The sequence below is a fragment of the Hypanus sabinus genome, chromosome 14, assembly GCF_030144855.1.
Source record: "Hypanus sabinus isolate sHypSab1 chromosome 14, sHypSab1.hap1, whole genome shotgun sequence".
Lineage (NCBI taxonomy): Eukaryota > Metazoa > Chordata > Chondrichthyes > Myliobatiformes > Dasyatidae > Hypanus > Hypanus sabinus.
This window is the reverse complement of record NC_082719.1, coordinates 99,776,452-99,802,200: the sequence shown is the minus strand read 5'-3', so window position 1 is coordinate 99,802,200 and position 25,749 is coordinate 99,776,452. Positions and strand designations below refer to the sequence as shown.

The 25,749-nt window shown below is 42.3% G+C and overlaps 1 protein-coding gene across 2 annotated transcripts in view; it reads left to right on the top strand.

Annotated features, from left to right (window-relative positions):
• rab27b (RAB27B, member RAS oncogene family) overlaps positions 1-25,749 on the top strand; it is a 117,315-nt gene that overhangs the window by 85,533 nt on the left and 6,033 nt on the right. For both annotated transcript variants that reach the window (XM_059989712.1, XM_059989711.1), the window contains exons 4-5: positions 3,976-4,079; positions 14,133-14,256. In XM_059989712.1, coding sequence (XP_059845695.1) covers positions 3,976-4,079; positions 14,133-14,256 — 228 coding nt within the window. The remainder of the gene's footprint in view (positions 1-3,975; positions 4,080-14,132; positions 14,257-25,749) is intronic.

Below are 25,749 nucleotides of genomic sequence, written 5' to 3'. Positions count from 1 at the left end.
CCATTCCAGAATTTATTGATTCTTGAAAGATCATTACTAGTGCCTCCACAAGCTCTTCAGCCACCTCTTTCTGGTGTAGTCCACCTGGTCCATGTGACTTGTCTATCTCCAGACCTTTCAACTGCCCAAGCACCTTCTCCTTAGTAATCGCAACAAGACTCATTTCTGCCCCCGACACTCCTGAATTTCTGTCATACTGCTAGTGTCTTGCATAGTGAAGACTCATGGAAGATAATTATTAATTTCTCTGCCATATCTTTGTATCCCATTACTACCTCTCCAGCATCATTTTCCAGCATTCCAATATCCACTCACTTCTCTCTTTTACTCTTTATATAATTGAAAAAAACATTTGCTATCATCTTTAATATTATTTAATAGCTTCCCTTCATATTTTTTTTCTCTCCTTATGGCTTTTTTAGATGTCCTCTGTGTTTTTTTAAAAGCATTCCAATCTATAACATGCCTTTAATTTTTACTATAATTGTATGCCCTCTCCTTTGTTATCATGCTGTCTTTGACTTCCTTTATCAGCCACAGCAGCCTCATTTTCCTTTTAGAATACTTGTTCATCTTTGGGATGTACCTATTCTGCACCCTTCCCAATTGTCCCCAGAAACAACGGACATTGTTGTTCTGACATCATCCCCGCTAGTGCCCCCTTGCAATCAACTTTGGCCTGCTCCTCTCTCATACCTCTGCAACTCCCTTTTCTCCACTGTAATACTGATACATCTGACCTTATCTTCTGCATGGCAAACCGTTTGGTGAATTCTAACATATTATGATTACTGCCTCTTTGATTTCCCTAATCAAATCTGGTTCATTACACAACACCCAATCCAGATTTGCCATTCAGCAGATGGCTCGACTATAAGCTAGACTAAAAAGCTATCTTATAGGCATTTTACAAATTGCCTCTCTTGGGATCTAGCACCATTCTGATTGTCCCAATTTACCTGCATATTGAAATTCCCCTATGACTATCATATCATTGCTCCTTTTTACATGCCTTTCTATCTCCTGATGTAATTTGTATCCCAAATCTTGGCTACTATTTAGAGGCCTGTATACAATTCTTATTGGGATCTTTTTATTCTTGCAGGTTTTTAACTCTATCCACAGGATTCTACATTTTACTATCCTATGTCACCTCTTTCTAAGGATTTAATTTCATTTTTCTTTCCAACAGAGCTATTCCACCCCCTTTGCCTACCTCCCTGTCCTTTCAATTCAATATGTATACTTCGATGTTAAACTCCCAATCATGGTCTTCTTTCAGCCATGACTCAGTAATGCTCACAAAGTCATACCTACCAATCTCTACCGACACTACAAGATCATCTGTCTTATTTCATATATTGCATACATTAAAATACACCACCTTTGTCAATCGATTTTGCCCCCATGTTACACTCCAACTCATCCCACTGACTGCAATTTTGCCCCATTATTTGCCTGTCTTCTTCACAGGCTCACTATTCAGTGTATCTACTTGCAAACCAACTACCTCATCTTCAGCCCTGTCATCGTGGTTCTCATCCCCCTGCCAAATTAGTTTAAAGCCTCTCCAATGGCTCTAGCAGACCTGCCCACAAAAATATTGGACCCCTCAGGTTCAAGTGTAACCTATCCTTTTTGTACAGGGCATACCTACCTGAGAAGATATCCTAATGATCCAGAAATCTGAAACCCTGCTCCCTGCATCAGTTCCTTGGGCACCCATTCATCTGCCAGATCATCCCATTCTTGCCTTCAGTGGTGTGTGGCACATGCAGCAAAACAGAGGTTACTACCCTGGAGGAACTACTTTCAGGTTTCTACCCAAATCCCTATACTCTCCCTTCAGGACCTCATCCCTTTTCCTACCTGTGTCATTGGTACCAGTATGCACCATCACCTCCAACTGTTCACCCTCCCCCTTTAGAATGCCATGGACTCTTTCCGAGACATCCCTGAACCTGCCACCTGGGAGCCAGAATGCCTCTGGGAGTCTTTATCACATCCAAAGGATCTCCTGTCCGCTGCCCTAACTATGGAATCCCCTATCCCTACTGCACTTTTCTTTCACCCCCGCCCCCCGCTCCCTCATTACTTCAGTACCTGACCAGCTGTGCGTTTCTACAGTTTGCTTCTGTGTTTCTTTCTGAATTACAACGTTTGGAAAATGGTGTTTTTGTACAAATGTGTGTCATTGGTTTTAGAGTGAGATAATGAGCAAACTGCAAGATGTCCCCTTCAAGCTCCTATTGGTCTGCTATTCACTGCTGTCAAGCCAATCAAGAAATGTTTTGCTTTGAGCACATTAACCATGAGTTCTGAATGATTAAATCACTTAAACTGAAGCCTAAACACATACTTAACAGGGTGTTCCCTCTTAGTCTTGTAGTATAAATGAAGGCCTATTATAATTTGTAACCATTTCTTCACGATGAACAGAATTCTATTTTCTCCTCTTCATGTGTTACTGAACTCAGATTAGAATCAAAGTTAATTTATTATCGAAGTACCTATATTTCACTGTGTACTACCCTGAGATTCACTTCTGTCCAGGTATTTATGGGAGTTACTACTCTTCAACCATCGGACGTCTGAGCCAGAGTGGATAACTTCACTCACCTCCACACTGAGCTGATTCCACACCTACGTACTCACTTTCAAGGACTCTACAACTCATGTTATTTATTTAACTATTTATTTAGTATAGTTTTTATATTTGTACATATCGTCTTCTTTTGCACAGTACAACCAGGAGAAAATATGCAGATGCTGGAAATTGGAGCAACACACTCAAAGTTCTGGAGGAACCCAGCAAGTCAGGCAGCATCTGTGGAAAAAAATACAGTTGATGTTTCAGGCCCAATGCTGCCTGGCCTGCTGGGTTCCTCCAGCATTTTGTGCGAGTTTCTTTTGCACTTGCTTGTTTGTCAGTCTTTGTGTTGCGTTCTATTGTATTTCATTATTTTACTGTGAAAGCCTGCAAGAAAATAAATCTCAATAAGAAAACAAGTTTGGTAACATACCTATACTTTGATGATAAATTAAATTAGAAGTTTAGAAATTATAAAATATATTTCTTTCTTTATTTAGAGACACAGCACAGAATAGACCCTTCCAGCCCTTTGAGATGCATCACCCCAGCAACCCCCCAATAACCCATTTAACCTTAACCTAATCACAGAACAACTTACAATGACAAACTAACCCACCCAGTATGTCGTTGAACTGTGGATGGAAACCGGAGCACCCAGGGAAAACCTACTCCCTGGGTTCCTCCACAGGGAGGACATACCGAGACTCCTTACAGAGGACACTGGAATTGAACTCTGAACTCTGACACCCCGAGATGTAATAGCGTTGTGCTAACCGCAATGCTACCGTGGTGCCCAGTTGTATATAATTTATATATTTACGTAAAACTACGCATAAGACTGACAAACAATTAATGTGCAAAAGACAAACTGTGTAAATCAAAAAAAAAGTAAATAAGTAATAGTGAGAACATGAGTTGTAGAGCCCTTGAAAGTGACATAGGGTGTGGAATCAGTTCAGTGTTGAGTGAAGTTATCCACGCTAATTCAGGAGCCTGTTGCTCAAAGGGTAATAACTGTTATGAAATTAATTGTTCTACATAAATCAAAAAATGAATAGTGCTAACTAAAGGAATAACAAAATAATGTTGATGGGTTTGTGGACCATTCAGAAATGCTGAAGGAGAAGAAACTGTTCCTAAATAACAAATCGTTGAATGTGAATCATCCAAATTTTTCTGGGATCCCTTATCTTAATTCCAAGAAAGCATTTGTCATTGTAGGGAGGAACTGGTTCTTAAAACAGCATACTGTATACTTGCAAGGTTGAAACTCTATAATGAGACATTCTTCTATGGTTGGCTGCAGTGATAGATGTAACTGTTGTTTACATAACTTAGGTATGCATTTTTGAATTGGTATGGCATCTATTTTGTTCCGGTAGGTTTCGAAGTCTTACCACAGCCTTCTTCAGAGATGCAATGGGATTTTTACTGGTCTTTGACCTGACAAGTCAGCAGAGTTTCCTGAATGTGAGGAACTGGATAAGTAAGTTACAGAACTCAAATTTTTCCAATTGAAATTATTTTTTCAAAGGGTGGAGTGTATTGGAAACTCAAATAACCTGTCCCTCTACATTGAGAAATGTAAGAATTCTGAGAAATTATAAGAGTGCATGCTTTAGGTAATTGTGAGTTGGAATTTTCCATCAATGTACTTTTGGAAACTTCATAACTTCATTGTTTAAACGCCATTTGTTAATCCGTACTCACAAACTGGTGTGCAGATGGCCACTGAATGGAATGTATAGCTTGTCATCCCCAGGGGCAAACACACATCAAAATTAACGTAAGCAACAGCAATGAAGAACATATTACTGAAGAGTAAGTGATCAACAAGGCCAGATGATTGTCACTTGGCACATCCCTTTAGAACAGAGATGAGGAGGAATTTCCTTAGCCAGACGGTGGTGAGTCTGTGGAATTCGTTGACACAGACAGCTGTGGAGTTCAAGTAAGGCAGTGGTTGATAGGCTGGGTAAGAGCACCAATGGTTACAAGGAGCAGACAGGAGAATGGTGTTCTGAGGGACATGGTAGCATGATGATTAGCACCACACTTTACAACACCAAGCAACCCGGGTTCAATTCTCACCACTGCCTGTAAGGTGTTTGTACGTTCTCCCCATGACCATGTAGGTTTCCTTTGGGTGCTCCGGTTTCCTCACACAGTCCAAAGACACACCGGTTGGTAGGTTAATTGGTTATTGTAAATCGCCCCATGATTAGGCTAATTTAAATCGGGGGATTGCTGGGAAGCACGGTTTGAAGGGCCGGAAGGGCCTACTCCACACTATCTCAATAAATAATTGATAAAATAAAATAAGTCACCATGTTTGAATAGCAGAGCAGTCTCAATGGGTCAAATGGCCTAATTCTGCTCCTATGTCTTATTGTCTTCAAACAGGTTAGTAGAAATCTTGCAGATGTCCTAACCACAAGCTTCCAAAGTTTTAAAGTGATGTGCTGTTATGGTGTTTGTGATTTGTTGAGCTGATTTGACTACTTGTTACAGAGCCTTTCTGTCCGCTGCAGAGCAGCTTCCATACCATGAAGGGATGCTTGTTAAAAAGCTCTCTACTGCGCATCGGTAGAATGAACTGAGCAAAGATGGGCATAGTCCAGCTCCCTGCAGCCTCCTCAGAAAGTGGAGGCATTCAATCATTCATTCTGTCATGAGGATATTATTAGACTGATAACTGGGATGGAAGAAGTGCATTGCTTCCTGTTGATTACACAGAGGTAGCATGGCTTCATCAAGTGTATGTCTTGCCTGATGAGCACGTTGAATGCTTTGAAGAGGCAACTGTGAAAGGAGATAGCAGAGTGCATTTGTATAAGCACAAGATATTCTGCAGATGCTGGAAATCCAGAGCAACACACACAAAGCATTGGAGGAACTCTGCAAGCCTTTGTTGAGACCATTGTATAGTTTTCATGAAGCCCATCATAAACGACAAGACTGGAATGAGATGAAGGGAGTTGAATACCACTACAATGAAAGATGAGTGGGCTGGAGCATTCCTATTTATGAGTGTGATTGCCAAATCCATTCCACAGCCTGCCTACGGGGGTGTGCAAACCACACACAAGACTCTGGGGTTGTGACGAAAGCTAATGTTGATACTCATGAAATTGAAGCAAACTAGGAAACCGATTGGTTGCCAGATGACAGAGGTCATGGTTTAACTGGTTGAAAGTTCAAAGTAAGTGTTATTATCAAAGTACATATACGCCACCTGAGATTTCTTTTCTTGTGGGCATACTCAATGAATTATAGAATAATAACAGGATCAATGGAAAAAACTAGATGGTCAGCCAGAGTACAGAAAGCAACAAATTGTGCAAATGCAAATATAAATAAATAAGCAATAAATTTGGAGAACTGAGGTGAAGAGTCCTTGAAGGTGAGTCCATTGGTTGTGGGAACATTTCTCTGACAGGGCAAGTGAAGTTGAGTGATTCAAGAGCCTAATGATTGAGGGGTAATAACTACAGTATTCCTGAACTTGGTGGTGTGAGTCCTGAGGCTCTGTACCCTCGACTTGATGGTAACAGTGAGAGGAGAGCATGGCCTGGGTTGTGTACCTGATGATGGAATCTGCTTTCCTATGACAGATGTGCACAATGGTTAGGAGGGCTTTACCTATAATGTACTGGTACGTATTTGGCATTTCATTTATTAGACAATAGACAATAGGTGCAGAAGTAGACCATTCGGCCCTTCGAGCCTGCACCACCATTTTGAGATCATGGCTGATCAACTACTATCAATATCCGGTTCCTGCCTTGTCCCCATATCCCTTGATTCCCCTATCCATAAGATACCTTTCTAGCTCCTTCTTGAAAGCATCCAGAGAATTGGCCTCCACTACCTTCCAAGGCAGTGCATTCCAGACCCCCACAACTCTCTGGGAGAAGAAGTTTTTCCTTAAATCTGTCCTAAATGACCTACCCCTTATTCTCAAACCATACCCTCTGGTACTGGACTCTCCCAGCATCTGGAACATATTTCCTGCTTCTATCTTGTCCAATCCCTTAATAATCTTATATGTTTCAATCAGATCCCCTCTCAATCTCCTTAATTCCAGCGTGTAGAAGCCCAGACTCTCTAACCTCTCTGCGTAAGAGAGTCCAGACATCCCAGGAATTAACCTCGTGAATCTATGCTGCACTTCCTCTACAGCCAGGATGTCCTTCCTTAACCCTGGAGACCAAAACTGTACACAATACTCCAGATATGGTCTCACCAGGGCTCTGTACAAATGCAAGAGGATTTCCTTGCTCTTGTATTCAATTCCCTCTGTAATAAAGGCTAACATTCCATTAGCATTCTTCACTGCCTTCTGCACTTAGAACAGTACTGGCCTTTCAGCCCACAATGTTGTACTGACCTTTTAACCCACTTCATGAAAAATCGAACCATTCCCTCCTACACAGGACCCTAACCCCCCTATTTCTTTCACAGTCTTGTACGCAACAACACACACAAAACGCAGGAGGAACTCAGCAAGTCAGGCAGCATCAATAGAAAGGAATAAACAGTCGAAGTTTCTGGTTGAGATGCTTCATCAGGAATATTTGTAGCCTGACTTTCTGAGTTCCTCCAGCATTTTTTGTGTCTACCCATTGTTCTAGTCTCACCCGGCCTGAGGGGAAAAAGCCTGTATGCATTCAATAATGATTGAAGGGTTTCAGCCCGAAATGTTGACTGTGCTCTTTTCCATCGAAGCTGCCTGGCTGCAGAGTTCCTCCGGCAGTTTTGTATGGGTTGATTGGATTTCCAGCATCGGCAGATTTTCTCTTGTTTGTGATGAAGATGTCACCATTTTTAAGAAAAGACTATAATGAGCAGCTTTAAAATATGTACAATCATTCAGAATGCATGCAGTCCTTAACAATGCCCATTATAAAAATGGGAATATCGTCAATCATGCGAAAGAATCCTGCCTTAATGCAAGCCAATGAAACAAAGTTCACTGGTAATTATAAACGTTGTATATTTAACATTTCAGTAATATTTGAGTTATCTTGTTGAATAAGCATTCTTATTCATTAAAATAATTTGTGTAAATTGCACACAACGTCACGCTACTGGGTGGCATGTGCACACCTCACTTAAAGTAAACATAAAGTTAGACCTGCATTTCGGACTCCCGTGTCTTCCTTTGAATTAGTTTGAAGATACGAAACGTATCAATAATCACAGGAGATTCTGCAGATGCAGGAAATGCTGGAGAACCTCAATGGGTCAGGCGGCGTCGAGGGAGAGGAGTAAACAGTCACCGTTTCAGTCCATGAACCCTCATCACGAGCAGTGTTCGCTGGATAATTTCAAGGTTTGCTTTCTCTGAGTTCCCATCTTTCAGTTTGAAACGCACCCCTATGTCAGCCAGTCATTATTGCAGCTTTATGGTAATGGAAAAATTCCACAGAATCGTCACAGCCTGGTGTCGAATCCCAGTCCATCACAGGCAAAGCCCCTCTTACTGTTGAGCACCTCCTCAAGGAGTAGTGCCACGAGAAAGCAGCATCAATTATCAGGGACCCACACCATCCAAGCCATGCTCTTTCCTCACTGCTTCCATCAGGCCAGAGACAGGAGAGCCTTAGGTTATCACAGGAAAAATTCTAGCATGGATAAAGCTTTGGCTGATTGGCAAGAGGCACAGAGTGGGAAGAAAGGGAGCATTTTCTGATGGACTGCCAGTGACTGGTGATGCTCCACAGAGCTCTGGTTCTCTTTATGTTATATGTTAATAATTTGCATGTCGGAATTGATGTCTTTGTTGTAAACTTTGCAGACGATATGAAGGTAGGTGGAAGGGCAGTTAGATTTGAGGAAGTAGGGAGGCTACAGAAGGACTTGGACAGATTAGAAAAATGGGCAAAGAAATGGCAGATGGAATACAGTGTCAAGAAGCGTATGGTTATGCAGTTTGGTAGAAGAAATGAAATGTTTGACTAAAGTACAAAAAACAGAAATGCAAAGGGACTTCGGAGTCCTTATGCGGGATTCCCTAAAGGTTAGTTGCAAGTTGAGTGTGCGGTGAGGAAGGCAAATGCAATATTAATTTCAAGGGGACAGGAATATAAAAGCAAGGACATAACGTTGAGACTTTATAAAGCACTGGTGAGGCCTCACTTGGAGTATTGTGAGCAGGTTTGGGCCCCTTGCCTTAGAAAGGATGTGCTGACACAGGAGAGGGTTGAAAGGAAGTTCATTAAAATGACCTCAGGATTGAATGGTTTGTCATATGAAGGGCGTTTGATGGCTCTGGATCTGCATTCACTAAAATTCAGAAGAATGAGGAGTTACCTCATGGAAATCTATCGAATGCTGAAAGGTCTTGATAGAGTAGATGTCACGAGGATGTTTCCTATGGTGAGAGAGTCTAAAACCAGAGGACACAGTCTCAGAATAGAGGGGCATCCTTTTAGAATAGAGATGAGGAGGAATTTCTTTAGCCAGAATGTAGTTAATCTGTGGAATTCTTTGCCACAAGCCAATTGGAAGCCAAGTATTTATGTATACTTAAGGCAGAGATTGATAGATTCTTGATTGGCTAGGACACAAATGAATATGGGGAGAAGGCAGGAGATCGGGCCTGAGAGGAAAATTGGATCAGCCATGATGAAATGGTGGAGCAGACTCGAAGGGCCAAATGGCATCGTTCTGCTGCTATATCTTATGGCCTTATGGCCTGAACAACCAGGTTCAGGAACAGTTATTACCCTACAATCATCAGACTGCTGAACCAGCGTGGATAATTTCACTCCCCTCTATTCTGAACTGATTCCACAACCTATGGACTCACTTTCATGGACTCTACAACTCTTGTTCTCAGTATTATTTATTTACTTATTCATATTTGCACTGTTAGTCTTTTGCACATACATTGTCAGTCTTTGAGTGTAGTTTTTATTAATTCTATTGTATTTCTTTACTGTGAATGGCTACAAGATAAGGAATATCAAGATAGTATATGATGACATATATGAACTTTGATAATAAAAATTTACTTTGAACACGTGGAAATCTTGTACCATGGGTGAGCCTGAAGGCACACACTCAGCAATTCAGGAACAGCTTCCTCCCCTCTGCCATCCAATTCCTAAATGGACATTGAAGCTTTGAGCACTTTTTTTAATATACAATATTTCTGTTTTTACACATTTTCAAATAATCTATTCAATATATGTAATTAATTTACTTGTTCATTTATTATTATATTTTATTTTAGTTATTGGTTTTTTTCACTCTTTGCTTGATTATGCATTGCATGGAACTGCTGCTGCTAAGTTAACAAATTTCACATCACATGCCGGTGATAATAAACCTGACTACATATGTCCTGGGTACTGCAGACAAAGCCAGAGAAATAGCTGACATAGTATTTATTATTTAGTTGTTGGAATGCTGGTAAGCCTGTCAAGGCAGTGCTTAGAACCAGCATGCAGTCTCCTCAAGGGCACTGAGTCAGCCGTGTAACACTGAAGTTAGATGCAAAGCAAGATCAGGTGGGGCAGTATCCTCCTCCGAAGATGCTAATCAAGCCAGATAGACCTTTTGCAACTGTACAAACAAAATGTCTCCATTCCTGGTCTGAGGGCAGGCCAAGTTTGAGAGAGGTTGAGAAGACAAGTTCTTTAAGTGCTGCAGCATTTTTAGAAAGATTGGGGAAGATCAGAACAACAATTTGATCTGAAGGGCCTGTATTATGCTGTAAGGTATATATTAATTATATATATTCTATATTATAATTATATATATAATATATATTTTTGTCCCTCTTCCCTCTGGGAGATGGTTCAGGAGCATGAAAATTTGTACGGCCAGATTTGGGAACAGCTTCTTTCCAACTGTGATAAGACTGCTGAACGGGTCCTGACCCGGATCTGGGCTGTACCTTCCAAGTATCCAGACCTGATTTGCACTACCTTACTTTCCCTTTTCCACTTTCTAATTATGATTTATAATTAAAATTTTTATTATATTATATTTACTTTGATTTGTACTTCAGGGAGCACGAAGCACAGAATCAAATATCACTGTGATGATTGTACACTCTAGTATCAATTGTTTGGTGACAATAAAGTAAAGTATAAAGTATAAAGGTTTTTTTCATGAAGTGAAGGAAGATGACAGATGACTTGATAGAGGTGTACAAGATGATAGATCTAGTGGATAGACAATCCCTTTTCCCAGGCAGAAATGGCTGATAGGAGAGAGCATAATTTTAAGGATACTATAATGGGGAGGGTGCCGGAAGTAAGTTTTCTTTTCCCAGAGAGTGGTGGATGTATGGAATACCCTGACAGGGGTGGTGGTAGAGGCAGATACATTAGGGAAATTAAAGAAACTCTTAGATAGGCACATGGAGGGTTTTGTGGAAGGGATGGATTAAAAAGATCTTGAAATAGCTCAAAGGTTGTCAAAACTATGTGGGCCAAAGGCGCTGTACTGTGCTGTAATGTTCTAATGCTCAAATTGACAGCTGTAACACAGGAAAGGAGATGAAGTGGAGATCAGATCAAACCTAATTGCGTTGAATAGTGGGGCAGACTTGATGGGTCGAATGGCCCACTCCTGTCCCACAATATGATCAAAGTGTTCACAATATGATCGAGTTCACTTTGAAATTTGAGAAGGAGAAACTAAATTCCAATGTGTCGGTATTTTAGTGGAATAAAGGAAATTAAAATGGCATGAGAGGGAAACTGGCCAAAGTGGACTGGAAAGGGATACTAGCAGGATACTTTTGGTACATTGGCCTTTATAAATCAAAGTATTGAGTGTAAGAGTTGGAATGTAATGGTGAGGTTGCATAAGGCATTGGTGAGACCAAATTTGGAGTATTGTGTGCAGTTCTGGTCACCTAATTATAGGAAGGATATTAATAAGGTTGAAAGAGTGCAGAGAAGATTTATAAGGATGTTGCCGGGACTTGAGAAACTGAGTTACAGAGAAAGGTTGAATAGGTTAGGACTTTATTCCCTGGAGCGTAGGAGAATGAGGGGTGATTTGATAGAGGTGTATAAAATTATGATGGGTATAGATAGAGTGAATGCAAACAGGCTTTTTCCACTGAGGCTAGGGGAGAAAAAAAACAGAGGTCATGGGTTAAGGATGAAGGGGGGAAAGTTTAAATGGACCATTGGGGGGTGGGGTGCTTCTTCACACAGAGAGTGGTGGAAGTGTGGAATGAGCTGCCAGATGAAGTGGTGAATGAGGGCTCACTTTTGACATTTAAGAAAAACTTGGACAGGTGTATGGATGAGAGGGGTTTGGAGGGATATGGTCTAGGTGCAGGTCAGTGGGACTGGGCAGAAAAATGGTTTGGCCAGAAGGACCTGTTTCTGTGTCGTAATATTCTGTGGTTCTATCGTTCTATGGTTTCCTGATAGGAAAATCCTACCTGACTAACCTACTGTAATTTTTTGAGGAAATTACAAGCAGGGTAAACAAAGGAGATGCAGTAGATGTGATGTACTTGGATTTTCAGAAGGCCTTTGACAAGGTGCTACACATGAGGCTGCTTAGCAAGATAAGAGCCCATGGAATTACAGGGAAGTTACTAGCATGGGTGGAGCATTGTTTGGTTGGCAGAAAACTGACAGTGGGAATAAAGGAATCCTCTTCTGGCTGGCTGCTGGTTACCAGTGCAGTTCCATAAGGGTCGGTGTTGGGACTGCTGCTTTTTACGATGTATGTCAATGATTTGGACTATGGGATTAATGGAGTTGTGGCTAAATTTGCCAATGACACAAAGATAGGTGGAGGAGCAGGTCGTGTTGAGGAAACAGAGAGCCTGCAGAGAGTTTAGGGGAATGGGTAAAGAAGTGGCAAATGAAATACAATGTTGGAAAGTGTATGGTCATGCACTTTGGTGAAAGAAATAAATGGGCAGACTATTATTTAGATGGGGAGAGAATTCAAAATGTAGAGATGCAAAGGGACTTGGGAGTCCTTGTGCACGTTACCCTAAAGGTTAACCTTCAGGTTGAGTCGGTGGTGAAGAAGGCAAATGCAATGTTGGCATTCATTTCATATAAGAGCAGGGATGTGATGTTGAGGATCTGTAAGGCATTCGTGAGACCACAATTAGAGTATTGTGTGCAGTTTTGGGCTCCTTGTTTTAGAAAGGGTATACTGACATTGGAGAGTGTTTAGAGAAGATTCCTGAGAATAATTTCAGGAATGAGAAGGTTACCATATCAGGAACATCTGGCAGCTCTTGGGCTGTATTCCCTGGAGTTCAGCAGAATGAGGGAGAATCTCGTAGAAACATTCTGAATGTTAAAAGGCCTGAACAGATTAGATATGGCAAACTTATTTCCCATGGTATGGGGAACCCAGGACAAGAGGGCACAACTTTACGATTGAAGGATGTCCATTTAGAACAGAGATGAGAAGAAATTACTTTAGTCAGAGGGTGGTAAATCTGTGGAATTTGTTGCCATGAGCAGCTGTGGAGGCCAAGTCATTGGGTGTATTTCAGGCAGAGATAGATGGGTTCTTGATTAGCCAGGGTATCAAATGGTATGGGGTGAAGGCAGGGGAGTGGGGATGATTGGAAGAATTGGATCAGCCCATGATTGAATGGCAGAGCAGACTCGATGGGCCGAATGATGTACTTCTGCTCCTATATCTTATGGTCTTTGTTTTCTTATGTTTTTATGTTGTAAAACACTTTCCACCTAATTGCCATTAGACTGGAAGTTCCAGAAATTGTATCCTATGGTGAAAAGCAGATGCACTGATGCACATTTATTGTGAGGCTGCAAAAGATACTGGAAGTCTGAAGCAAAACACAAGTTGCTGGAGGGGCTCGGCAGGTCAGGCAACATCTAGGAAGGGAAATGGACACTGGACTTTTGTACTGTTTCTACATGGGTAAGACCCACCATAGATTGGGGATCGCTTGGTCGAACACCTTTACTCCATCCACCAAAAACAAGATTTCAGTCCCCATTTCCACTCTGATATGTCGTATTGTACCATCATGAGGTCACTATCAGCTTGGAGGAGCAACAAATATTCTGTCTGAGTAGCCTCCAACCTGCACATCAACGTCTCCAGCTTCTGGTAATTTAACTCCTCCCCCTCCCCTCTTCTTCAATTCCCCACTCTGCATCAGCCCCTCTCCTTACCTCTTACCTTCTCCTCTCCTGCCTATCAGCTGTTCTGGTGCCCCTCCTCCTTCCCTTTCTCCCATGGTCCACTCTCCACTCCCAGTATATTCCTTCCTCTCCAGACCCTTACCTTTCCCACCCAACTGGCTTCACCTATCACCTTCTAGCTATCCACCTTCCTCTCCCCCCTCCTTTTTATTCTGGCATCTTCCCCTTCCTTTCCAGTCCTGAAGAAGGGCTAAAACGTCGACTGAAACCTGCTGAGTTCCTCCGGCAATATGCGTGGGTTGCTTTTTAAACTTACAGCTACTGAGGCTTGAGCTTCCTGCTTCAAAGCATCTCAGGCTCTTTACTGCCACCTCCAGGTTTCTTGAGTTATTGACATTTTTACTGCTGCTTTTATTCAGGTCAGCTCCAAGCAAATGCATACTGTGAGAATCCTGATGTGGTGCTAATCGGGAACAAAGCAGATTTATCCGATCAGAGGGAGGTAGAGGAGAAACAAGCGAAAGAGCTAGCGGAAAAATACGGGTGAGTATTTGCTCACTAAAGCTTTTTATTTTGGTATTTTGCTATTATTTTGGTAATGTGGACATAGTGGAGGATTACAAATACCTGGGGATACAAATTGACAATAAACTGGACTGGTCAAAGAACACTGAGGCTGTCTACAAGAAGGGTCGGAGCCGTCTCTATTTCCTGAGGAGACTGAGGTCCTTTAACATCTGCCGGACGATGCTGAGGATGTTATACGAGTCTGTGGTGGTCAGTGCTATCATGTTTGCTGTTGTGTGCTGGGGCAGCAGGCTGAGGGTAGCAGACACCAACAGAATCAACAAACTCATTTGTAAGGCCAGTGATGTTGTAGGGGTGGAACTGGACTCTCTGACGGTGGTGTCTGAAAAGAGGATGCTGTCCAAGTTGCATGCCATCTTGGACAATGACTCCCATCCACTCCATAATGTACTGGTTAGGCACAGGAGTACATTCAGCCAGAGACTCATTCCACCGAGATGTAACACTGAGCATCATAGGAAGTCATTCCTGCCTGTGGCCATCAAACTTTACAACTCCTCCCTCGGAGTGTCAGACACCCTGAGCCAATAGGCTGGTCCTGGCATGATTAACTTATTATTATTTAATTATTTATGGTTTTATATTGCTATATTTCTTCACTATTCTTGGTTGGTGCAGCTGTAACGAAACCCAATTTCCCTCGGGATCAATAAAGTATGTCTGTCTGTCTGTCACTCTCTGGTGGTTCAGGCAGGATGAGATTCAAATGACCATTTCATTTTAAGAATTAGGCTATTTGGCCCATCGAATATGCACCACCATTCCATCATGGCTGATTTATTATCCCTCTCAACCCCATTCTCCTGCTTTCTCCCCCTAACCTTTGACACCCTGACTCATCAAGAATCTATCAACCTCTGCTTTAAATATACAGTCAGCCCTCCTTATCCACGTGGGATTGGTTCTGGGACCCCCCGCGGATACCAAAATTCACGGATGTTCAAGTCCCTTATTTAACATGGATCAGTGCGGTGGTCTTTAGGACCCAGCAGAATCCCGGACTTTATTTAACCTGTCTCTGTGCGATGGACATCAGGACCTGGTGGCACAGCTCTAAATCTGCAGTGTTTCTGTTCACAAAAATAATCACGATCGTGATTGAAAATAAAGTAGAAGTAAATAAGCAATCGGAAAGAGGTGAAACCATTGGAAAAGCGTTAGGCTACAGTTGGTCAACGATCAGAACAATTTTAATGGAGAATGTGAAAGGCCCTGCCCCAATGAAAGCTCCAATTATTACTAAGCAATGCAGTGGTTAAATTATTGAAATACGTATGTTTCTTAAGTGTTTTATATGCATAGAAAGGTAAAATATGTACTATATACTAAGAAAAACATTTGACTAACTGCCGCTAAATAATACCGGATGTACCTGTTCCAACTTCAAATCCACCTTTGAGACAGACTCAGAAATGGAACTCATTCATAACCCGGGGACTGCCTGAACTTTTAAGTCATTTCTAGATTACTTATAATACTTAATACAATGTAAATGCTATGTAAGTAGTTGTTATACTCTATTGTTTAGGGAATAATGACAAGAAACAATAGCCTGTACATGTTCAAGCAACGAGTGCTGGAGAGAGAACTTCCAGGTTTTCCCGATCCGCGGTTGGTTGAATCTGCGCATATGGAATCTACGGATAAGCAGGGCCGACTGTACCCAGTGACTTGGCCTCCACAGCCGTCTATGGCACTCTCTGACTAAAGAAATTCCTCCTTGTCTCTGTTCTAAATGGATGTCCCTCTCTTCTGAGGTTGTGTCCTCCATCCCAGACTCGCCCGCCATAGGAAACATCCTCTCCACCTCCAGTCTATCTAGGCCTTACAATATTTGATAGGTTTCAATGAGATTCAAACTCAGATTTATTTATCACACGTACATCAAAAAGTACAGTGAAAGGAGTGGTTCGTGTTTATACCATCCATGAATGTGCTGGGGGAACCAGCTAGTGTCACCATATAGTCATTAGATTGGTTTTTACTTATCCAGCACCACCATTTTATTTATTGATTTATTGAGATACAGCACAGAATCAACCCTTCGAGCCACACCACCCAGAAATCCCTTGATTTAATCCTAGCCTAATCATGGGACAATTTGCCTACCAACCGGTACATGTTTGGATTGTGGGAGGAAACCTGAGCACCTGGAGGAAAACCGGGGAGAATGTACAAACCCCTGACAGGCAGTGGAGGGAATTGAACCTGGGCCGCCTGTAGTGTAAAGCATTGTGCTGACCACTATGCTACCGAGTCACCCCATTTTCCATGGTAACTTTAAGGACATGGACCCCGCCAGATCCCTCAGTTCCTCCACACTGCTAAGAATCCTACCATCAACCCTGTATTCTGCCTTTAGGTTTGATGTTCCAAAGTGAATTACTTCAAACTTTCCCAGGTTGAACTCCATCTGCCACTTTACAGCCCAGCTCTGCATCCTCATTGTAGATCTCACCCACCCAGTCCGCCAGAGCTGACCACATGCTTGCACAGGTATGTGGCTATCTTACCAGAGTATGAGGCCGCCAGCTACTCTGATATGGTTTGGCCTGCCTGTTGAAGCGGTGTACCATGGTATGGCCACTGTCACATGCATTGGAACCACAGTTGAGAGCTGAGTATCCAGTGAGGACCAAAGATGAGTGGGCTGCCCTGGAATGGACACAACAAGCCCCTTCACCAGAGGTGCTACCCCTCCCTGGGCACCCAAAACACCCCACATTCTAAATACATACTGGTACTTATGTAGTTATGTAAAGTTTATTGCAAATAAATCCTTTAACCTAACTTTAATTTTTATATAAACCATTATTATTTGTAATTATTGAATTTTGGGGTTTTTTTTGTTGCATGTCACACCCTGACCTACACAACTTGGTAAATTTCTAATCCATATTAATGTACGTATATGGAAAATAAAGCTAATCCTTGATAAAGTGTTATACTTACAGAGAAAGTACAATACAGTTAGACAATAAAGTGCAGGGCCATGCTGAGGTAGATTGTGAAGTCAAAACTCCACCTTATTGGCTGGAACAGGACTCCACTCCACATCTCCAACAATGAGACAGGCTTGTTGTGAGCCCATGTCAGTTCCCACGGCAATGCACAGAATAAAGAGAAAGTGAGAGGAATCGAGTGACACCAGGACAAATTCTGCGGCTGTATTTTTATTTGTTGATCCTGTTGTATTTCTTTCTTCTGTTGTAAACGGCTGCAAAAAATGAATCTCAGGATGGAATATGGTAGCATACACTCAGTTGTCAATTTATTAAATACCTATTGGAGTGGCCACTGTTTGTATGTGCAGGTATGTAGTCTTTTGCCGCAGTACAGCGTCCACTTCAAGGTTTGACGTGTTGTGCATTCAGAGATGCTCCTCTGCATTGTGCGGTTATTTGAGCTACTGCTGCCTTCCTGTCAGCCTGGCCATTCTGCTCTGACCTCTCTCATTAACAAAGTGTTTTTGCCCTCAGAACTGCTGCTGCTCACTGGATGTACTTTGTTTTTCGCCACATTCTCTGTAACCTTTAGACAATGTTGTGCATGAAGAGCCAGGAGATCAGCAGTTCCTTTTTCAATTTTTTTATTAATTACATGCAAAGACAAATACAAAATATAATATGATATTATGGAAACAAAGTTGAAATGCCCCATATCTATGTACAGTAAGTTAACCATAATATTGAAAAGGTATATTTTATTCTAAACTAAAGCAAAATCAAAACCCCATAACAATGGAGATCAGCAGTTTCTGAGATACTCTGCTCCACCTGGCACCAACAATCTTTCCACAGTCAAAGTCACTCAGATCTCATTTCTTCTCCATTCTGATGTTTAATCTGAACAACAACTGAACCTCTTGACCATGTATGCGTGCATTTGTGTAATGAGTTGCTACCACATGCTTGGCTGATTAGATATTTGTACCTTATAATGAGTGGTGAGTCTGTGGAATTTGTTGCCACGGGCAACTTTGGAGGCCAAGTCATTATGTATATTTAAGGCAGAGGTTAATAGATTCTTGATTATTCGGGGCCTGAAGGGACACGGGGAGAAGGCAGGAGATTGGTGCTAAGAGGGAAATGGATCAGCCATTATGAAATGGCAGAGCAGACTCAATGGGCCAAATGGCCTAATTCTGTTTCTATGTCTGGTCTTATAAAGTGTCCATCAAGTGTACATACTTTGATAGTAAATTGAATTTGAACTTTGAAATTTACTTTGCATTTTCAACTTTGATTGAGAACAGATTGGGTCTCCACTTGATGAAATAATAAATAAATCTTTGCTATTTTATTTCTTTTCCTTGTACATTTTGTTTAGAACATACAACATAGAATAGTACAGTAGAAAAACAGGCCATTCGGCCCACTATGTTGTGCCAAGCCAGCTAAAAAACAAATCAAGAACACCCAAACATTAATCCATCCTGTGAAACCACGTCCGTATCCCTTCACCTTCCTGACACCCAGATGTCTGTCCAAACATCTCCTAAAAGCCTCTAATATATTTGCCTCTATCACCTGTTACGTACCCCGTAACTGGGTGTCAGACCAGCAGAGATAGAAGTATCCGTTGGAGTCTGGTGGTACCAAACTAAAGGTGTTTATTAATAAAAATAAGCAAAACCATATCAATAATGCAAATATACGTATAACACAAGGTAGCAGTAATAAACCTAAAAGTGTGGGAATAATAATAATAATCAATAATAAACAAACTCTATCGATGTCTGGGGTAAATGAATTGTCATAGAATATAAAGTTTAGTTGAGTTCATGAGTGCTGAGGTAGTTATGCTTGTTGAGTTGTAATCGTTGGAGAGAGAGAGAGAGAGCGAGATGTAATACCTACAACAGCCAAACCTTCCTTTGCTTTCTTAATCCATTGTATCATTGTGGTCATTCAGCTATGACCCCTCTGGTCTTCAGCCAGACGGTTCTTCTGTGGTGGATTCGTCACTGTGGCATGAGTGGACACACACACAAGTCCCCACCGGCCCTGCTGTAACACTGAGCTTTACTGACCGATCTCCTGGTTCGGTCTCCGAAGCCCCCACCTTTCTTGTGGGTTCCAACACTCAATCAGTGTCCACTGGCGTGTCTGGAGGGTGTCTCTCCAGACCTGTCTTTTATCCCTACTAACAGGGTCTCAGCTATCCATCAACTCTGAATGACTGTGTCCATCAAATCAGGCCACTCCTTCAGTCCTCTGAGGAATGTTTATGAGCAAAATAGTAGAAGATAAATAACCCTTGCAGAATTCATAATACAGTTAATCAGCAATTTCCCCCCCTCTCTTATCCGTTGCAGATGTTCTTGCCTGTTTTTCGTCTCTCTTTCTCATGGTCAGCATAACAACAGTAATAGTACATGGTTCTCAGGAGGTGGGGTTGGGAATGGTTAACCCTTCGCCCCATTGTCCATCAGGTCTGTTCATCACTCATAACACCCCCATCCTTCTGGGAATTTTCACAGGGGGAAAATTAACTAATAAAGCACATGACTGAATTACAAAATACAGAAGTTGTCTTAACTACAAGAATAATACAGATTCACATTCAAATTAACATCTATATAAACAATCAGCAATAACATTGTCACTCCCCTTTACATGTTGTATTTTAATATCAAATTCCTGTAACAACAGACTCCAACTTAATAACCGCCTACTTTTTTAATGTTAACAAAAAAAATACTAAAGGGGTTGTGTTCTTAGCTTAGGTGTATATTACAAAGTGTGAACCAATACATGTGTGATCATAATGTAGTACATTACAGAAATTTGTGCAAATACTAATCTCCATTTTACTTTTAAACTTAACATTCAAACAGTCAATCTTTCATGGTGTTTTTATCTTTCACATGCTTTGTTAAATTCCCTCAAAACCAGATCCTGGTATTCAAAGTGGCATTTGGTCAACCTTTGTCCCTTTTCCACTTAACTCTCACGTGGTTAGCTTGCTCACCAGTGTGGAATAGGCCTTCACAGACTCCTTTCACAGGAGTTATCTTATCACCAATGTTTTCCAAACTAAGCCCATTTGCTGAACTTCCACACAATTCGTTAATTTTAAGCAAGTCATTAATTTTATCTTCGGGATCTTCCATTCTATTTGTTTTCAGTTTAACAGCGGCAGATGATCCCTCTTGTTCAAAACAACATTCAAGTTCTACCTCTCCAAATCACATACTTGAATAACATCAGCGAGTTGTCTATCTTTAAATTCCAAAACAAACTGTATTTGATTCACAGGCACCTTGTTCACAAGCCATTGTTCAGTTAACAGTCCCTTCCCTTTTGCCAATCCTTCTAAAACCAATCCAGACTTTAAATTTTCTTTATTCAATTTAGGAACAACCCTTTCCCTTCTCCTTCAATAATATTCACATCACCAGCTTTCATCTCATCATTAACTTTTAACACACCTTCTAACACAAAAAATGGAGAATTCTCCCTTTCCACTGGTACCAAGGTTAACCCTTTCTTCACTGAACCAAGTCCATCTGACCCAAAAGAACTGCATTCCTTTTCAACTAAATCAGATACCTCAGACTTTTCCTGAGTTTCAATACTAGGTTCAGTACCCTGTGCATCCATACCCTTCACACCCTGAACACATGCAAATGGGACATCTACCTCTTCCAGACTTTCAATACCAGTCCCCTTTTCAAATTCTAAGTTCCCCAATCCTCCCAGTTACTGTCTGGGCAACTCCCCTTTGGAGTAAACTCAACCCTGCGGGTTAAAACACTTTCGTCTGCTAACCCAGCAGACTCCCTCAAGGTTGCGGCATCCTTTTCATCTAGGACAGCTCTTACATCATTATCGGGAACACATTTAAATTCTTCAACAGCAAACTGCTCTGTCAAGCCAGACAGATCATCTATGTCCAACCCTGGACCTTCTAACTGCCATATCTGTTTCTTTATAAATTCCCTCCTGGCTAACGGTAGATCTACCTCCTCTCCTTTACTTTCTTTCACCCCTCTATCCTCCGTTTTACCACCCTCTAACCCCTCTTGGTACAGGGTCGGTAAAAACATCTCCACCAAATCAACACTAGACTCATTTAAACTGGCTCCTTTCTCAGCCGCTTTTCTAGACATGCTGCGAGTGATTGCGCATGCAGGATAAATCTTGGAATCTATGGGTGGGTCCTCAGCACTCACAGGCTTGCTTGTCAGTTTCACTGCTGAACACACGTCACCACCTGCTAGATTGTTACCAAGTAGGACGTCCACGCCGTCCGTCGGTAGTTTCGACCTCACCCCTATTTCGACTGGTCCAGATACCAGGTCACATTTCAGAAACACCCTGTGCAAAGGTACGGCCTCGGTCCCTTTTCCGATACCTCTTAACACAGCCTCCCCAGTCTGGGTCTGGGAATCAAAATCTAATACCTTCCTTAAAATCAATGACTGACCAGCTCCAGTATCTCTCCAGATCCGCACTGGAACTAGGGTTTATCCTTTCTTCACAGACACCGTCCCTTCCGAGATAAACTTCTCACGCCCCTCTTGTGCTCTATCTACCTTTGCCTTCCTCATCGATCTGCTGACCGACTCAATGCAACCTGTAGGGATTGCTGTTTTCCCTTTTCCCATCTCCTTCTTCGGAGCAAAGCACTTAGGTGCTATATGACCAGCTTTCCCATAATTATAACGGGTAAAGCTAGGAACCTTCCTGCCAGCCTGCTTTTCCTCCTCCTCACCTTTTCCACCAGCTCCCGGCTTATTCTCTGCCTTAGCTGGTGGGCTTTCTCTATCGTCCCTACTGCCTCTCTGGTAGCTCTTGTTTGAGGAAAACTTTGACTTGTGGGTTAAAGCATACTCGTCTGCTAACTTGGCAGTCGCAGACAGAGTCTCTGTCTCCTTCTCGTCCAAGTACGTCTTCATACTCTCAGGGATACAACTTTTAAATTGCTCCATCAGTATTAAATGTAACAGTTTATCATAATCTTCATCAACCCCAATGCGTACCAATGCTCACAATACATTTGCATCGCACGGGCAAACTCTAAATACGTGTGGTTCCATGGCTTTCTCAAGTTCCAGAACTTCTGCCGGTATGCCTCTGGCACCAACTCGTAACTCCTCAGTAGAGCCCTTTTTACTTCCTCATAATCCTTAGACTCATCCATGGACACTGCCAAATGAGCTTGCTGAGCCTTCCCCCTAAGTACGCTCTGTAACAGAACAGCCCATTTTCTCTCAGGCCAGTTCTGATTCACAGCCACTTTCTCAAAATGGAGGAAGAACTAATCAACATCCATCTCCTCGAATGGAGGTACTAACTGGATCTCCCAACTAATCTTGAACCCCTCATTTGGGTCTGCCACCGGGTCTCTTCCTGCTGTACTTCTCTATTTCCAGCGCATGCTGCCTCTCTTTCTCCCTTTCCTCCATCTGCCTTTCAGCTTCCTCTCTCCTCCTTTCAGCTTCCTCCCTTTGCCACTCAGCATCCCCTCTTCGCCCTGCAGCTTCTCTCTCTGCTTCCAGTTGCCTTATCTGAAGTTCATGCTGCCTCTTCTTCTCCTTCTCAACCAACCTTAATTTTTCTATCTCTAACTGAACCTCCCCCTCAGCTGGTTTCCTCTCAGGGAACAGGTCCAGTACATCTGGTGTGAACACACCCTTGGATACATAATGCATAGCTATTTCTCTCTGTATATCCACCTTTCTCATCGATGATTTCACCTCTGGGAGATCTAATAGTTTCACAACATTCACCAATTCAGCCTTCCTGGCAACCTCTAATGCCCCTGAAGTCGGGTCTTTTAAAAATTTGACAATGTCCATCTCTGCTGGTTTCCCATCTGGTTAATCTCACAACCAGATCAGATAAGGGACTTTTATCCCGATTCACTGGCCCCCTAATTTGGTAATCAAATCTCGAGACGAGGCCCCAATTTGTTACGAACTGTTACGAATGTGCTGCGACTCTGAGGGATGGCATCATCCCAACCTGATTGGCATCTGAGACCCCGTGAGTAAGGATAAAAGAAGGTCTGGAGAACAACCCCTTCAGACGCACCAGGAGAAACGCTGGAAATCCAGTGACAGCGTTTAATAGCGACAGCCGGTGGGGACTCGTGTGCGTCCTTCCCTTGCCTGGGATTGGCGGGCTCACCACGGAAGAACAGCTTAGCTAAAGGAGAGGCCACAAGTGAATGGCCACCCCAACAAGAATCCAACGGATCGAAATCATAAAAGGAATCGGCAAGTTTTTCTCCAAATCTCTCTCTCTCTCCAACCATTGAAACCCAGCGGTCCCCAAAGGCTGCAGCCTGCATGAACTGAGTGACTTTTATATTTCCGTTGGACAATAACATTTTCCCCTAGACAACGATAGTTATTTCTTATTGATTATTATTATACCCGCACTTTTAGATTTAGTATTGTCGACGTATATTATCTGTATATTTACATTGACATTACTTTTGTGTATTTTTACTAATAAATACTGTTAAAAATCATATCATCAGACTTCAACGGACCTCTCTATCTTTGTTGGTAAGTGACCCAGTTACGGGGTTCGTAATAAAGTGGGGGCCTCGTCTCGAGATTTGATACCAAATTGGAGGGCCAGTGAATCGGGCTTTTAAGTCCAAACGTGGATCTGTTTGCGCGGGAAACCAGATGGGAAACCAGCAAAGATGGACATTGCCGAATTTATAGAAAACCCGACTCTGGAGGCACTAGAGGCGGCCACAAAGTCGGACTTGATAAATATTGCGAAAGGACTAAACCTTGCAGAGGTGAGGTTGTCAATGAAAAAGCGGGAGGTGCGGAGGGCCATAACTCAGTATTATATTGTGAAGAATGTGTTTTCAGCTGAGGTATTGGAAAATATCCCTGAAAAGGTACCAGCTAGTGGGACGGCTCAGTTAGAGTTGCAGAAATTAAGGTTGGAACATGAAATTAAGTTAAGACAGCTGGAAGCAGCTGAAAAGGAAAAAGAAAGAGCCAAAAAGCAATGGGAACATGTGCTCCAGCTAAAGGAGTTAGAGGTGAAAAGGGAGAAGGAAAGAGCCGAGAAGCAAAGGGAGCATGCGCTCCAGCTAAAGGAATTAGAGGTGAAGAAGGAGCAGGAAAGAGCTGTGAAAGAAAGGGAGCATGAAATTAAGTTGAAACAGCTGGAAGCAGCTGAAAAGGAGAAGCAAAGGGCCGAGAAAGAGAAGGAGAGAGCCGAGAAGGAGAGGGAGTATGAGGAGAAAGAGAAACAGAGGCAACATGACTTGGAAATGGAGAAGTTAAGGCAAAAGCGAAGAGATCAAGGGCCAGACCAAGAGGAGCGGTTTAATGTTAGTCGGGAGTTTAGGTTAGTAACTCTGTTTGAGGAAATGGATGTTGATAGTTATTTCTTGCATTTTGAAAAGGTGGCAGTGAGTCAGAAGTGGCCCTAAGAACAGTGGGTGGCGTTGTTACAAATTGTGTTAAAAGGGAAGGCACAATGGGCATATGCGGTGTTGTCCATGGAAGAGGAGGAGTCTGAGAATTATGAGAAAGTAAAGGAGGCCATTCTTCAGACCTACGAATTGGTACCTGAAGCGTATAGACAAAAGTTCAGAAATTTAAAGAAAGGGTGGAATCAGACGTATGCAGAGTTTGCCTATGAGAAGGGTGTGCTCTTGTATCGTTGGTGTGCAGCAGAAATAGTGGAAGAAGATTTTTGGCGTCTCAGGGAGTTAATTCTGATTGAGGAATTTAAAGGTTGTGTTTCGGATGATATCCGGATGTATTTGAATGAGAAGCCGAATAAGTCCAACTCCGAATTTGCTAGGTTCACAGATGAATATGCCCTAACCCACAAGACAAAGTTTTCCTCGAATAAAAGTTACCAGAGAGACCGTGGGAATGGTAGAGAAAGCCCGCCAGATGAGGCAGAGGTCCCGCCGGGAGCTAGTGGTAAAATTAAGGAGGAGGAAAGGCAAGACGGCAGGAGAGGTCCTGACTTGACCTGTTTTAATTGTGGAAAGGTGGGTCATATTGCATCTAAGTGCCTTTCTCTGAGGAAGGAGACAGGAAAATGGAAAGCAGCAGTCCCTACAGGATGTATTGTGGTGGTCAGTAAATCGACGAGAAAGCACCAGGTAGACAGAATATGAGAGGGGTCTGAGAAATGTATTTCAGAAGGAACTGTGTCTGTGAAAGAGGGAGACACACCAGTTCCAGTGCGGATCTGGAGAGACACGGGAGCTGAGCTGTCATTGATTCGCAGTACGGTAATGGGTTTTGGGCGGAAGACTGGAGAGGTGGCTTTGAGAGGCATAGGAAAAGGGACAGAAGCGGTGCCCTTGCATAGGATCATTATAAATTGTGAGCTGGTATCTGGACCAGTTGAAATAGGGGTGTGATCAGAATTCCCAAGAACTGCTGTAGACCTCCTTCTGGGTAACGATTTAGCTGGTGGTGACGTTTGGTCAGCAGTGAAGCTGACG